Genomic DNA, 16,843 nt, shown 5'->3' on the forward strand with positions numbered 1-16,843 from the left:
ACCAAAACTGACTCAAGCCAAAAAAGAAAACCTGAGTGGACCTATAGCAAGTAAGGAGATTAAATTAGCAAATTAAAAACCACCCACAAAGAAAAACCAGAGACCAGATGTCTTCACTGGTGAATTCTACCAAACATTTCAAAGATTAACACCCAATTATTTACAAACTTTCAAAAATAGAAGGGGGAACACTTACCTAACTCATTTAGTGAGGCCACTATTAGCCTGATACAAAAACTACAAAGACATCACAAGAAAAAGAAAAAAGCCCTATGGAATAATATCCCTTATGAATATAGATGCAAAAATCCTCAGGAATATGCTAACAAACTGAGTCTAGCAATACATTAAAAAGATCAGACACTAAGACTAAGTGAGATTCATCCCAGGGTTGTAAGATTGGCTTAACAAATGAATAGGAATCCATATAACGCACCATATTAATAGAATAAAAAACAAAAGCCGCACCTTTTAATACGGAAAAAGAATTTGACAAAATTCAACACTTTCATCATAAAAATTCTCAAAAATCTTGGAAGAGAAGGGATCTTTCTCAACCTGTTCAAGGCCATCTATGAAAAACCTTAAAGTTAATCATAGCTAGTGGTGAAAGAATGGATGTTTCCCTCCTAAGATCAGGAAGATCTTAAGGAAAGATGACAAGGAAGAGGACAAGGATGTTTGCTCTTACTATCTCTGTTCAAATTGTACTAGAGGTTCCAGCCAGAGCAATAGGCAAGAAAAAGAAAAGCCATCCAGATTGGAAAGGAAGAAGTAATAAAATTATCTCTTATTTGCAGATGACACGATCTTCTATACAGAAAATCAAATAATGAAACACTCAGCAATATAAACAAAATGCTGATACACAAAATAATACGATAGATCGATCTCAACATGGGCTGAATGAAAAAAGCTAGACACAAAAGAGTACCTCATATATGTTTTCACTTTAAAATATCATTTAAAAACTCCCAAGAAAGGGTTTATCTAACAACAGAAAGTAGATCAGTGGTTGCCTGGGAATAGGTGTGGAGGATTGACTGCAACGATGCATGAAGGAACCTGTCAGTGTGATGGGAATGTTCTATACTGTGTTATTTTGATTGAGTTAAGTGGGTGTACAGATTTGTGAAACCTCATGTCATGGTTCACTTAAAATGAGTGTCTGTTGTGTAAATTATACCTTAATAGATTTGACTTTTAAAAAAAAAACACTGATACATACTTTTGATTTTAAAACTAGGATTTACATGATAAACTACTGTATTTCTTGAACATAGGGTGCTGTACTCTTTGAGCAGCTGGTGATCAGGTATATGGTGAAAAAACGTGCGAGTGGTTCTCTTTCTCAAGATCATAACCACTTGCTTAAACAGGTATAGAAATGCTGACTAGGTTTACTTTTGAAATATTCAATGAAACTTTTGAAGATGAAAAATATTGGTACGAAAGCTGCATCCCATTTGTATCCAACAATAATGTGCTTCAGAGAACCCAAAATATGACACCGAAGGAGATTAGTAAGTCTACATCTATTGGAAAAGGGGTGTCCCTTTTGGCTGATAGTAATGATAAATTATACTCAAACTTTCTTTCTTTCTTTTGATGACACTTAACATGATTAAGTGATAGGAAGCGGGAATTGTAAAGAAGAGCAGAAAGAAGAGAAAGAGTGGAATTAGAAGTGCTAAACAGCAAACAAACAAACAAAACCCCACAACTCAGAGAGAAGCTAGAATTGTTGTGCTGGGAGGCCACAGCCAACATACCTATGGAGGCCATATCCTTTGAAACAAAACATTCTGTTACTTGAACACAGTGTCTAAAATTAGGCATGTCCTTACACATTTTTATGCCTTAGTATCGCAGACATAACCCACCTTTGCTTTGTTGTGAGTCCACAATTCATTGGGCTATCAAAGTGCAATCAGGAAAATTTTCTACTGTATTGAAGAGTTGAGGTGACAGGTACTGATTGTAATGGGTTACATACATACATACAATCCATGAAAATGAAAAGATTTTAGAGATCAAGGGTTTAAATACTCAGTTATCGGGGCGCCTGGGTGGCTCAGTCAGTTGAGCGGCTGACTTCGCTCAGGTCATGATCTCGCGGTCTGTGAGTTCGAGCCCCGCGTCGGGCTCTGTGCTGACCACTCAGAGCCTGGAGCCTGTTTCAGATTCTGTGTCTCCCTCTCTCTGACCCTCCCCTGTTCATGCTGTGTCTCTCCTTGCCTCAAAAATAAATAAAACGTTAAAAAAAATTTTTTTTTTAAATACTCAGTTATCTAAGAGTTAAATCGTAATTGCTCTCAAGTTGCTCATTGCTCTCAAAGAGTTTAAAATAGCGAAGCCTACTTCTCAAAGATGCTTGGTGCCACGTTTTATTTTCTAAGTAAGTATAGCTTGAGTTTTTTTCTGATTAATTTAATCATAAATAAATGTTTTCAACTCTAGAGTTCATGGACCTTTCTTCCCAAGAATCCTAAGGCGCAGGAAGGGAAAAAGAGACTTTGGAAAGACTATAACACATATTGTGGCAAAAGTGATAACTACTGACATGGTAAGAAATACACTTTATCTCTATTTGTTCATTTAAGTTGCAGTTGCATATAATCAGAAAAGAAGTTCTTTGAGGGTAAGGTTCTTGTCTGACATTAATGTCTTGTTTTCTCCCATTACATCCACTTCAGTGATTGGCATATAATAGGTATTAAATAAATGTCAACAACTATTTACTGAATACAGACCTTGTTGCTGGGTGCTATGTTTAGTAGCTATGGGAAGGATAGGGGACAAATATGAGAAAGACTGCATTTGAGGGAGATACAACTTTGAACCAGATCCACAGTCTTGCTTCTTCATACATTTGAGAAGTTTGAATGGTGGAGATATGGACACGTAAGCAGGCAATTACAGTTAAACACAGAATGATAAAAGCTATGATAGGAGGATGTACAGGATGTACATATGATAGGTATATAAGTCAAAATTAGGAATTCTGGCAATGCTAGCTGGAAGAAATAACTCAGCAGAAACCTGAAAGATGAGCATAAATTTAATGAGCCCAAGAGGGAAAAATGTTTTAAGTCTAAGAGTAAATATTTCCATCTTACCTAATGGCTCCCTAGCATTTCACAGTTCTCTCTTTGAAATATTCTTTTTTGTTGTCTTCTGTTACTATCCTGGTTTTCAGTCTCCATAGTTTGTTTTTTTTTTTCTTCTTCTTCTGTCCTCTAAATGCTTGGTACTTACTTTTTTTTTTCCACTGTATATTACCCCTAAAGTGATGAATCTGATTTCTTCCCATGACTTTGATTATATATACTGATAATATAAGATGTGTATCCATAGCCCAGATTTTTGTTCTTAGCCCCAGACATATATGTTCTAATGCCTATTGCTTATCACCACTTAATTATCTCATAAATACATCTACTTAAATGTCCTCAATTAAATTCATGATCTTGTCCATTGGCCTGTTTGTATTCTAGAGCTCTCTAGTCCAATAAATGGCACCACCATCTATCCAGCTGCTAGTCACACTTTTCTGAGAATTATCCTAATCATATCCTTCATATACCCACTTCTGTTCTCCTTCACTAACTCAACATCCTGGTGTACACCATGTTTTTTCACAGAGCTGCTCAAATCCTTCGGGTCTCAATTTAAGCATTTCCACAGAAAAAGGCTTTCTCAACCTTCCAGAATACATTACACTGCCTTTCCCATGGCACCTTGCACTTGCCCTTATCATTATGTGTTTAATACTTTTTGTGGCTGTCTATAAAATGTCTCTTTTATGGGAACATGAGCTTCTTGAGAGCAAGGTGTGTTATGTTTACCATTCATCCGATCACCTAGCATGGTGTTTAGCACATGGTAGGTACATAGCAGTTTTGTTGAATTAGTAAATGAGTGCATGTTGGACAAGAGAGTGTGGTATATATGAAGAATGGAAAGAAGTCCAGCAAGGATGGTGTTTAATACCTAAGAGGAGAGTAGTGAGAGATAAAGTTGGCTTATTATACTGGTCTTGTCTACTATCATACCCATTTTTATTATTTTAAGCAAAATTTAATTTTCTTTTCATTGCTTATTACATCAGATTATTCAATAACATTAATTATTCTACCAACTATCTTTGTAAAAATCTTTATAAAAAGTAAGGTATAGATTTTGCTTCTATCTCCAGCCTCGCTTTATCATATTTATTTTTACTTATCTTTTTTGTTAATGTTTGTTTATTTTTGGGGGGAGGGGTAGAGAGGGGGGGACCAAAGTGGTCTCTGTGCTGACAGCAGAGAGCCCAGTGTGGGGCTCGAACTCACAAACGGTAAGATCATGACCTTAAAGTCAGACACTTATCCGACTGAGCCACTCAGGCGCCCCCTTTTATTTGTTTTTAAATCTGTTTCTGGCTTTATTTTCCTATATGAGAGTCAGAAATTTCTTTTTTATTCTTGTGGTTTGCAACCCTGTCTTCATTTGTGTAAGTAAATATCCATGAATTTTGCAGACCTGGGTAATTATCGTGAGGAAGACTCCTCTGAGATGGCAGCATCGTCAACTTCCACTTTGCTTAGATCTTTTGTTTTAGATGTACTGTTGAGGTGGACATCTTTTAATCTGATAGTCATCAGAGCTATGTACATAACCTTTAATTTAGCCTTCTTAACTTTGAGGATTCTTTACTCAAAGTTCTTCCTGCTCTATGTTCTCTTCTTAAACAGTTTTATCCATGCTTCACCATTTCTATGTTGGTGATCTTCACAAGTACTATAGTAAAAAGACATAGACTTTGTAGTCAGAGAGCCCAGGGTTTAAGTGGCCTTTCTGAGACCACGTAATAACTATGTAATCTTGGGCAAGCTGCCTAACTTCTGAGCCTCAATTTCCTTACTTGCAGAGTGCTTTAAAAAGAGAGGTAAATGGCAAGATTTCATTCTTTTTGTGGCTGAATAATACTCCATTATATATATGAACACACCAAGCATTTAGACAGCCAATCCAACACTTGAGTTGCTTCCATAATGTGGTTGTTGTAAACAATGCTGCTATAAACATAGGAAGGAGATAGTTTAATGCTAGATGAAATAAATCAAAGACAAATACCATATGATTTCACTCATGTGGAATTTAAGAAACAAAACAAATGAGCAAAGGGTAAAAAAAGAGAAGGACAAATCAAGAAACAGACTCTTAATTATAGAGAACAAACTGATGGTTACCAGGGGGGAAGTGGGTGAGGGGTTGGGTGAACTAGGTGATGGGGATAAAGGAGGGCACTTGTGATGAGCACCGGGTGTTGTATGGAAGTGTTGAATCATTATATTGTGCAACTAAAACTAATATTACACTTTATGTTAACTAACTTGAATTTAAATAAAAACTTAAAAAGCCCCCGAAATTAGGGAGAGAGAGGTCAAAACTATATATTGTGATGATGAAGACCATGGGCTCTGAAGCCAGACTTTGTGGATTCAGACTCTGGCTTTGCCACTTACTAGTTATGTGATTTTCAACAAGTTACTTACCCATCTGTGCTTTAGTTCCTCATTTATAAAGTGTTTGTGTTTCTTATTTATATTTTACATGTGAAGATTAAATGAATTCATATCTGTAATATGTTTAGAATATGCCGAGTACATAGTAAGTACTCAATAAATGTTAGTAGTAAACTACCACCACTATCTTATAGGAGTTCTTGAGGATGATATGAGATGTTACATATAAACCTAGTAGTACCTGGCACACAATGATTTCTCAGTAACTTTATTATTTTTTCTCTTTCCTTTCTTGCTTGTATTCTCTGCTGACCAACATCTCTACATGTCTTTGTAAGCATCTTTACCTGGATGTCTTGGCAACATACAGCAGTTCTATTGAACTTATTGTCTTTTGAACACAGCCCATCCCTAGTCCTTCTGTATTCTTTATTCACTTACTGTCATAAATATCCTTTTAGTCAACCAAATTAAATATGAGTCCTTACCTCTTCGCTTATTCTCCAAGTTCTCAAATTGTGATGACTGTCTTTAGGTTTAGAACACTCTGGCTTTTCTTTCTTTCTTTTTTTAAGATGTTATTTTTATTTATTTATTTATTTTTTTACATTTAAATTCAAGTTAGTTAACGTCCAGTGTAGTATTGATTTCAGGAGTAGAACCCAGTGATTCATCACTTACATATAACACCCAGTGCTCATCCCAACAAGTGGCCTCCTTATTGCCCATCACCCATTTAGCCCATCTCCCCACCCACCTCCCCTCCAGCCACCCTCAGTTTGTTTTCCTTATTTAAGAGTCTCTTATGGTTTGTCTCCCTCTCTGTTTGTATCTTATTTTTCCTTCCCTTCCCCTGTGTTCATCTATAGTGTTTCTTAAATTCCACATATGCAATGAGTGAAATCATATGATATTTCTCTTTCTCTGACTGGCTTATTTCGCTTAGCATAATACAATGTAGTTCCATCCACATTGTTGCAAATGGCAAGATTTCATTCTTTGTTGCTGAGTAATAATCCATTATGTGTGTGTGTGTGTGTGTGTATGTATATATATATATATATATACCACATCTTCTTTATCCATTCGTCAGTCGATGGACATTTGGGCTCTTTCCATACACTCTGGCTTTTCAATCATTCCTGGCAAAAATAAGTACTTGTTCCAGTGCCTAAACTAAATATTAGCCATTCTTCCAGATCTAGGAGAAAGAGAGGTATCCCATTCCAAATTGTCTTTTCAAGACCCCGAATAGCCAAAGTAGTATTGAAAAAGCAAAGCAAAGCAGGAGGCTTTGGTGCATTTGTTGGTATAGAGTTATTCATATTTTCTTATAATGCTTTTTATTTCTGTAAAGTCAGTAATAATGTCCCCACTTTCATTTCTGGCTTGAGTATTTCTGTTTTTATCCCTCTTCTTTTAGTCAGTTTAGCTGAAGGTTTGTCAATTTTGTTGAGCTTTTCAAAGAATCAACTTTGGATTTTATTAATCCTACTGTTTTTTGGTTCTCCATTTCATTTACCTCTTCTCTAATCTTTATTTCCTTTCTTCTGTTGGCTTTGAATTTAAATTGTTCTTTTCCTAGTTCCTTAAGATGTTAAGTTAGGTTGTTAATTTGAGATTTGTTTAATGTAGGTACTTATTGCCATAAATTTCACTCTGAACTCTGCTTTCAGCATCCCATAAATTTTGGTATGTTGTGTTTTTGTTTTCATTCATCTCAAAGCATTCTCTAATTTACCTTGGGTTTTCTTCCCTGACCCATTGGTTGTCTAAAGGTGTGTTGTTTTATTTCTACATGTTTGTTAATTTTCCAGTTTTCCTGATGTTATCAATATCTCACTTAATTTCATGTGGTCAGAGAAGATAGTTATTGAGACTTGCTTTGTGGCTTAATGTATGATGTATCTGGAGAATGTTATATGTGCACTTAAGGAAAAGTATGTATTCTTCTGTGTTGGGTTCTGTATATATGTTTAGGTCTATATATATGTGTGTCAGGTCTACCTAGGTTACAGTGTTAAATCTTCTACTTTCTTATTGACCTCCTATCTAGATGTTCTAATCATTATCATAAGAGGAGTATGGAAGTCTCCCAACTATTGCTCCCTTTAATTCTGTTAATGTTTACTTCATATATGTTGGGGTCTTCATTGTTTGGTGTATATATGCTTATTACATATGCTTGATGAATTAAAATTTTTTGTCAATAAATAATGTCCCTTTTAGTCTTTGGTAACAGTTTTTGGTTTAAAGTCTATTTTGTTTAATATTAGTATAACCACCATAGTTCTCCTTTGTTTACTATTTGTATGGAATACCTTTTTCTATCCTCTCAGTATTAATCTGTTTGTATCCTTGGATATAGTAATTCCCTTGTAGAGATAATATAGTTGGATCATATATTTTTTTAAATGCCTATTTATTTATTTTGAGGGAGGGGAAGAGAGAATGCAAGCTGGGAGGGGCAGAGAGAGAGAGAGAGAGAGAGAGAATCTCAAGCAGGGTCTGTGCCACCAACACAGAGCCCAACACAGGGCTCAAAGTCACAAACCATGAGATCATGACCTGAGCCAAAACCAAGAGTCAGATTTTTTTTTTCCTTTTTAATGTTTATTTTTGCCAGAGTGACAGAGTGCAAATGGGGAAGAGGCAGAGAGAGGGAGACAGAATCCGAAGCAGGCTCCAGGCTCTGAGCTTGTCAGCACAGAGCCCAACACAGGGTTCGAACCCACAAACTGTAAGATATGACCAGAGCTGAAGTCAGATGCTCAACCGACTGAGCCACCCAAGAGTCAGATTCTTAACCAACTGAGCTACCCAGGCACCCCTGGGTCATATTTCTTTATCTATTCTACCAGTCTCTGTCTTTTAATTGGTAATCTTAACCTATTTACATCTGAAGTGACTACTCAGGTAGCCAAAGACCTGAGATTTCCATAAACACCTACAGCTAAAACACAAAAACAAAACCAAAAATCTCTCCCAGTGTGCAGATTAGCTCTGAGCTAAGGGACTCTTTCTTTTTTTAAAAAATTTTTTTTAACATTTATTTATTTTTGAGACAGAGAGAGACAGAGCATGAACGGGGGAGGGGCAGAGAGAGAGGGAGACACAGAATCGGAAGCAGGCTCCAGGCTCTGAGCCATCAGCCCAGAGCCCGACGTGGGGCTCGAACTCACGGACCATGAGATCGTGACCTGAGCTGAAGTCGGACGCTTAACCGACTGAGCCACCCAGGCGCCCTAAGGGACTCTTTCAAAGCTAAGCCAGACTGCTTACAACTCTGCCTTGGCTTTCACCTCTTGCTTGCACAGGCCCAGTGATCAGTGAGAAGAAAAGCCCAAGGTCCTTTCAGATCTCTTCTGAGCATATGTCCAGCCCTGGGCATGTGCATTTCACTTTGGATTTCCTAGTGTATGAGGCAGCTCTTTCCCCCCCAAAAAATCTTCCTCCTCAACATCCTCCTGTGCAGACTTTTCCTTGCCCCTTCCTCTGTCCTTTGCTGCAGACAGCTATAAGTAGAGTGCATCTTAAATGCTTTCATCAGATGATGCCTATAAACCTGCTCATTCCTGAAGGGGGTGTGAAACAAAAATCAGCTTTGTCAGTCCCTCCTGAGATACTGACGGTCAAAATACACAGCCACACTATTTTTTTTTAAGAAAAAGCTCCATACTGCCTTCACCCCATGCCTGCTCCAGCAAGCCACAGAAACATAGGCTGTTGTCTCCACTGCCAGGCTGAAGAATAGGAAATGGTAGGCAGGTAAGCAAAAACACAACACCTTTTTACCAAATTTTAACAGCCTCTTCATTAAGCACTCCTTTGGTTGCCGTGTTTGGTTAGGTTCCAGGATTGCAAAAATGTTGATTCTTTTTTTTTTCCCCCCAACTTAATATTTGCTTCAGTGTAAGATCCAGTTTTTGGAGCTCTTTATTCCATCATTTCTATGACATCACCTCTCTTTTATATCTTTCTCTCTACTATTTCCTTCCTAAATGCATTGAGGCATATTCAATTGTGTTTTTTTTAATAACAAAACAATATGTATCCTAAATACCACATCTCTATCTCTTCTTTTGCAGAGCAAAACTTCTTGAAGTACTTATCTGCACTTGTCTCTACTTCTTTCACCTTCATGCCTCTACTCAGTGTGATCTTATTTCTGCCTCCAGGATATCAGTGCATATGCTCTTGTGGTCAATGTGGGATGAAGCTGTGGCTAAATTCAGTAAGCACAACTCAAGGATTACCACCTTATTTAACCTTTCAGCATTTGACATGATCAACTACCTCTTTTCATGACATCTTGGTCTCCCGATTTTCTCTCTACCTCTTTGGCTACTCCTCAGTTTTGAGATCTTCTTTTGTTTCTCCCTATTCTTTAATTTTTTTTTTTTAAAGTTTGTTCATTTAAGCAATCTCTACGCCAAATGTGGGGCTCAAACTCACAACCCCAAGATCAAGAGCCACATATTCTACTGACTGAGCTAGCCTTTTCTTTAAACGTTTCTCAGTGTTCTGTCCTAGAGTGCTATCTTTCTTCTTTATGTAGTCTTGTAGCTAATCTTAGCCATTCCTATGCTCAAATTATATGTAAATAACTCCAAGATCTTTCTACCTAGTCACATCTCAGTCCTATATTCTAGACTTTTATATGCATAGTCTACTGCATACTTCTACTTAGTGACTCCCAGTACTTCAAATTAACTGGCACCAAAACTAAATTATCTTCCCCATCAAACTTTTCTCTCTTGTGTTTCCTATTTTTATGAAAAAAATAAATTAAAGAGATGGAATCTAGAGTTCTTCCAAAATAGTTACAGAGGTAATCCTTGTACTCTCTGCCACCAAAGTTTTTAGAATACACGCACAAATGAATATACTGGTTTGTTGATTTAGTAAAGATTATGAGTTTCATATGTATCTGGAAAAAATATTCACTCATGCTTACCAAAGGAATGGAAATTAAAATGAGGCAGTGAGGATTTTTGCCTATTAAACTGGCAAATATTTTATAAGTGTAAAAGATACCCCATGCTGATGAGTTTGTAGCAAAATGAGTTCTCAAACCAAATTTTATTTATTTTTTTCAAACCAAATTTTAATTAATTAAACTTTCTGGAGGGCAATTTATCAAAATGTATCCAAGATGCTTGAAATCTTTTATAATTAAATTATGATAAATTGTGATATGCCCATATGATGCATTATTATGTAATCATTAAAAATTTGGCTTTCAGGGGCACCTGAGTGGTTCAGTTGGTTAAGCGTCTGACTTGATCTCAGCTCAGGCCTTGATCTCAGGGTTGTGAATTCAAGCACCACATTGGGCTCCACACTGGGCATGAAGCCTACTTTAAATAAAAAAAATTAGGCTTTGAAAAAATATTTTAAGACATGGGAAAATACGTTGTAATGAAAAGTCAGGATTCAAAGCCATGTACATGTATGGTATGGCATGTTAGTATTATGAATAAACGAATACATTTATGAAATACATTTTATTTAGGTTAAAATTTCAATTTTTGTTATGCTTTCACTTGTTTTTTGTAAGTTTCACTTTTATAAGAAAAAAGATATATGAATGGTAATGCCATTAATATTGGGAAAAAAAGGGGCGCCTGGGTGGCTCAGTTGGTTGAGCGTCCGACTTCGGCTCAGGTCATGATCTCGCACTCCGTGAGTTCCAGCCCCGCGTCGGGCTCTGTGCTGACAGCTCGGAGCCTGGAGCCTGCTTCCGATTCTGTGTCTCCCTCTCTCTCTGCCCCTCCCCCATTCATGCTCTGTCTCTGTCTCAAAAAATAAATAAACGTTAAAAAAAAATATATTGGGAAAAAAAGAATAGGCTTTTTCAGAATATATTTTTAGTTTTCAAATTTTATTTCTAAAGTACCTCACTTTTTTTTTTAAATGTTTTTATTTATTTTTAAGATAGAGAGATACAGAGCATGAGCAAGGGAGGGGCAGAGAGAGAGGGAGACACAGAATCTGAAGCAGGCTCCAGGCTCTGAGCTGTCAGCACAGAGCCTGACGCGGGGCTTGAACTCATAGAGTGTGAGATCATGACCTGAGCTGAAGTCAGACGCTTAACTAACTGAGCCACCCAGGTGCCCCTAAAGTACCTCACTCTTAATGGCACTAATAAAGAAGGTCTCTCCTTTTTTCTACTATCAGTGCAAATTCTTGGGAACCTTTTATTTTTAGTTTTAGAATATTTAATATATAAAGTTTTGTTGATTTTCCAAAATTGTAGGATTAGTTTGAGTTAAAGAAAATAAAGTAGCATATTAGAAAGAGATCTGGTGTCATAAAGACCTGAATCTAAAGCTTAGTTTAACCACTCACTCACTCTGTGTCCTTGGGCAAATCATTTAATCTCACTGAGTTTCAATTTCCTTCACCTGATAAGGGAAGAATAATACTTTACCTCAAATAACTGTTGTGAGGCATAGGAGGTAACATGTTAAGCTCAAAATATGACTTCTGGCACACAGTATTTAAAGGCTGTAAAATTATTAGTGATTGTAAAGAAAATCTCATTTCATCATTCCCTTAATTGATGGACTAATACTTTGAACATTTAATGAACATAAAGACAGAGTATTTACAGTATATTACAGTGTAATATACACAATAAGTCTTTGAGAAAAGCACATTACCAATAAGTTAACTGATTAAAATGACCTGCTTTCTGGGCAGTCGGTTGAGCATCCAACTTCGTCTCAGGTCATGATCCCACAGTTCGTGGCTTCGATCCCCGTGTTGGGCTCTGTGCTGACAGCAGAGCCTGGAGCCTGCTTCGGATTCTGTCTCCCTCTCTCTTTGCCCTTCACACTCACTCCCCCCTCTGCCCCAGCACTCTGTCTCTCAAAAAAAAATATTAAAAAAATTTTTTTTAATAAAATGACCTGTTTTCAATTTAATTCATTGTTAGAGTGTACTGTTTTCTTCTTTTCAGGTAAAGGACTTATCTTCAGACACACTTCTCCAACAGCATGATGATTTGGATTTGGCTTTGGATAGTTGTTACAGTGGAGATACAGTAGTTATTTTTCCAGGAGAATATCAAGCTGTAAATCTTGCTTTATTGACTGATGACATCATTATAAAGGGTTAGCAGGGCATTCTTTACAGTCTTTTTATAGCAACGTATACTGGAAAAATTGTATAAGCATGGGTTAATCAAATTATTGGAAATTGTTAAAGAGTTTATGTAACACAAAAATCCCTTATGTGCCCTTTCACAATTAAGATTTTCTCACCTGTTCATGAGTATATTGCCTGTACAGATGACATTATTTGGGCATAATGTACCAGAGCAAAACAATGAGACTACTTCTTCCCCTGATAATGTAGCACTACACGCACAGAGTCTAAAAAAGATCAAAACCAGAAAAAACCAAAAAACCTGTTTGTAATATTTTCTATTTGCTCCATCTATATTTTTACTCAAACTAGTTTTTCTGTCTGTATTGCACTTCTTATGACTTTAGTAGGAAAACCCGATGTAAGGCTATATTAAAATATATTCAGCATTTTTCTCAGAAAGGTTAGTTCACATGCAGACTTGCTAAAACAGAAGAATAGAATTTACTGCGGCACCTGAGTGGCTCAGTTGTTTAAGCGTCCAACTTCAGCTCGGGTCACGATCTTGTAGTCCGTGAGTTCGAGCCTGCATCAGGCTCTGTGCTGACAGATCAGCTTGGAGCCTGGAGCCTGCTTTGGATTCTGTGTCTCCCTCTCTCTGCTCCTCCCCTGCTTGCACTCCATCTCTCTTTCTCTCTCTCAAAAAATAAACATTGAAAAACAAGATTTTAAAAGAAGAGAATTTACTAAATTTCATTCAGGTTCTGAACCTATTTAGTAACTATAATTCTGCCCTTTAACATTGAAGTAAGGATATTCCCACTGTGTGGCCAAAAGAAAAGAATGAGGTGACTTAAGCTTTGCCTATCAGTTCAAAAATTGAGCAAGGGTGCCTGGGTGGTTCAGATGGTTGAGCAAGTGACTCTTAATTTCAGCTCAGGTCATGACCTCATGGTCATGAGATTGAGCTCTGCATCAGTCTCTGCACTGAGCTTCATGAAGCCTGCTTTGGGACTCGCCCTCCCTCTTTGCCCCTCTCCCCTGCTTGTCTCTCAAAATAAACTTTTTAAAAATCTGAGCAAAAATTTCTCTAGAACTTGATGACTGTACCCAGTAATATTTTGGGTAATAAGGAACATATTTTTAATTTTTAAAACTTATAGTCTTCTTGAAGATTCAACCCCTTCTTTTTGGATTGATGTTAAATGTAGATGATTGCTTTGACTACCCTAGATCAAAATTGTGGGCATGACTGCATTAATCTTATAACCTAATTCACAAATCTCTGCCAGTCTTTTTTAGTTATGGTAATTTATTATGGCTTTAAAACCAGGTTATGGTAAGATAGCTTTTATATCTTAGATATTTTGTAAATGACTGCTGATTATGTAATGGGAAATTTCGGAAAATATATTATGGAATGTGTATATTGAATAAATACCATCGATACATTTCTATTGATTATAAACCAATATTCTCCCATCATGGCATCAAAATATGGACAAAAAGATTACATTATAGTTAAGTATCTTATTAGTTAACAACCTGATACTTACATACATATTGTTTATTAAAAATGCATGAAAAGAAAAACTTAGTAATAGCAAGTATTACCGAATGACTAAAGGACTTTAAACTTTGGGATCACTGATTTAACTATGTGTTTTTGTCTCTATGAATCAGGAGTTGGAAAGAGAGAGGAAATTATGATTACGTCTGAGCCTTCTCATGACAGTTTCGTGGTGTCTAAAGCTGATAATGTGAAGCTAATGCATCTATCTTTGATACAACAAGGCACAGTTGATGGTATTGTGGTGGTGGAGTCTGGTCACATGACTCTAGAAAACTGTGTATTAAAATGTGAAGGAACAGGAGTGTGTGTTCTGACAGGGGCTGCTTTGACAATCACAGACAGTGAAATAACTGGTGCCCAGGTAGTCCATTTTATAAAAACAGCTTTATGTTGACAATAGATAACTGAGTGTCTTAGTGTGCAAAGGACAGTAATTACTTCATCCCTGAATTGAGTTCTAATCAAGCTTAGAAACTGATAAAATCAGGACAAGTACAGAGCATCATAGTACATATAGGAAAAGCAAACTGCCTAAATCCAAAGTAAGCAATTATTAGCTTTAAGTGTGATTCTTTAAAAATCTAGGAATTGGTGGCTGTAAAACAGATCATGGGTCAGTTATTTAACCGTTTACTTAAAAAGTCTTCAAATAACAATCACAAAGCTCATTAAAGGACTGGAAAGTTGAACAAGATTAAATAAAGGAAGGGTAAAAATAATAGGACCCTTTTATAGAATGACTTAATTTTCACTAACTTTCAGCAGCATTGAGGGATTTAGAGTATATAAAAATAAAATTTTATAACACTGGAAAGAATTGCTTGAAGAGATTTTTGGCTCCCTTCTCAAGGCTTCATTTGGGTGGGAGAGCAATGTGACTCAATGAGACTAGTGACCTCAACCCTCCTTCTAGGCCCAATGATCTTCTAACAGTACTAGTTTTCAACGTTTCTAACATTATCTCTACAATAAATCATTACACACACAAACTATCATATACTTTTCTGTAACTTAGTGTGTTGAGAGTGCTGACATAGAATTACAATTTTCAAATCTGAAGATAATTTTGGAGAGGTATATGTGTGTTTTGAGATTGTTTTATTTGCTTTTCATTTACAGGGTGCTGGTGTTGAACTGTATCCTGGGAGCACAGCCATTTTGGAAAGGAATGAAATTCATCACTGTAATAACCTCAGAACCAGTGATAATTCAAAAAGCACCTTAGGTGGAGTTAATATGAAGGTATTATCATATTTCTTAGTATAGAATTGTTGTAAGAATTATAGTTATCACAAAGATACCAAAATATTACTTCTAGACAAAGTTTAGTTTAAGTGTTATCATTGATTTGGAAAAGAATAGAGATAATTAAAAATATGGCTTAAATGATGGCTGATATAAAACAATTTTAGTTTATAATGTAATAATTTCAACTTAGATTCTTAGCAGATAACTTTGATAAAGCAGATAGAACGCTTTTATAAAAATGTTTTAGATTTTTCATTGGGCAGATCTATAATATGTTTTAGAAAGTAAAGCAAATAAAAAAATAATATATTAAGAAATACTTAAATCTTACTTCCAGAGTTTGTAAAAATAATTTAAGCTAGCCAATTAAAACATTAATAGCAGTAATTTATAAGTGAAAAGCCTTCCCATTTCTTTCTACTTTCACAAATTCTACCTGTCTAGGTCCCTCTCTAGACTTATGTAGTTAATGAAGCTTTTCCTTAGAACTCTAGTTTACATATAATATTTCAAATTATTTTTATATTACTTGAAAATTTATCATTTTCTATGCCTGAAATCATTTTCATATTTATATTAAAAGCTTCATGAGATACTGTATAAACTAAACCGAAAACTTCATTTAGTAATTCTGCAGTAAATATTTTTGTAGTTAATGTTACATTAATTAGTCTGAAGAAAATATCACTTGCTCAAAACTGAGATTCAGTTGTTTTAAAGACACGTGTAAACCCAAGAATTAATTCTAGAGTTCATATATTTTATTTTTATAGAAATTATTGAAAAACTCCTTTCCTTGAATAATTTAACAGGTTCTTCCAACACCAAAACTGAAGATGACTAATAATCATATTTACAATAACAATGGCTATGGTGTAAGCATTCTTCAACCAACTGAACAATTTTTTATCGTAGCAGAAGCCTTCAACAAAGGGGCAGCTTCAGGGGATAAAAAAGACGACAGTATGCTCTCCAGGGTAATGCAGAATCTGAACCTGGAGATGAGTAACAATAAAATAGAAGCAAACTTGAAGGGGGATATCAGAATAGTCACAAGTTAAAGCATCTGGATTTATGTTAACGGTTTATATTTCGGATATTTGTTTAGTAAATCTCATATCCCACAGAAATGGTAGTTCTAATTAAATTCAAAACCTATTTAATTAAAAAATATTTAAACATCTAATGCTTTCATTGAATGATTCATTTTAACTTTTTTAAATAACAGCTTTGAGATATGATTCACACATCATAAATTCACCCTTTTAAAGTATATACTTCCACACTATTTAGTATACTTTTGATAGGTATCACTATCATCACTATTTAATTCCAAAACGAATGTGTTTTCACCTTCTTAAGAGAGCAAGAGCACGTGCATGCGTGTGCACATGAGATGGGCAAGGGCAGAGGGAGAGGG

General features: G+C 35.9%; 1 protein-coding gene across 1 annotated transcript in view; it reads left to right on the forward strand.

Moving 5' to 3' along the window:
- Nucleotides 1-16,606, forward strand: part of SHCBP1L (SHC binding and spindle associated 1 like) — a 37,125-nt gene extending 20,519 nt beyond the window's left edge. The window contains exons 6-10 of the mRNA XM_042925658.1: nucleotides 2,461-2,566; nucleotides 12,475-12,628; nucleotides 14,286-14,536; nucleotides 15,295-15,417; nucleotides 16,236-16,606. Of these exons, the coding sequence (XP_042781592.1) occupies nucleotides 2,461-2,566; nucleotides 12,475-12,628; nucleotides 14,286-14,536; nucleotides 15,295-15,417; nucleotides 16,236-16,484 (883 nt within the window). The 3' untranslated portion in view covers nucleotides 16,485-16,606. The remainder of the gene's footprint in view (nucleotides 1-2,460; nucleotides 2,567-12,474; nucleotides 12,629-14,285; nucleotides 14,537-15,294; nucleotides 15,418-16,235) is intronic.
- The last annotated feature ends 237 nt before the right edge of the window (nucleotides 16,607-16,843 follow it).

This window comes from Panthera leo, chromosome F3 (assembly GCF_018350215.1).
Source record: "Panthera leo isolate Ple1 chromosome F3, P.leo_Ple1_pat1.1, whole genome shotgun sequence".
In the NCBI taxonomy this organism is placed as follows: Eukaryota; Metazoa; Chordata; class Mammalia; order Carnivora; family Felidae; genus Panthera; species Panthera leo.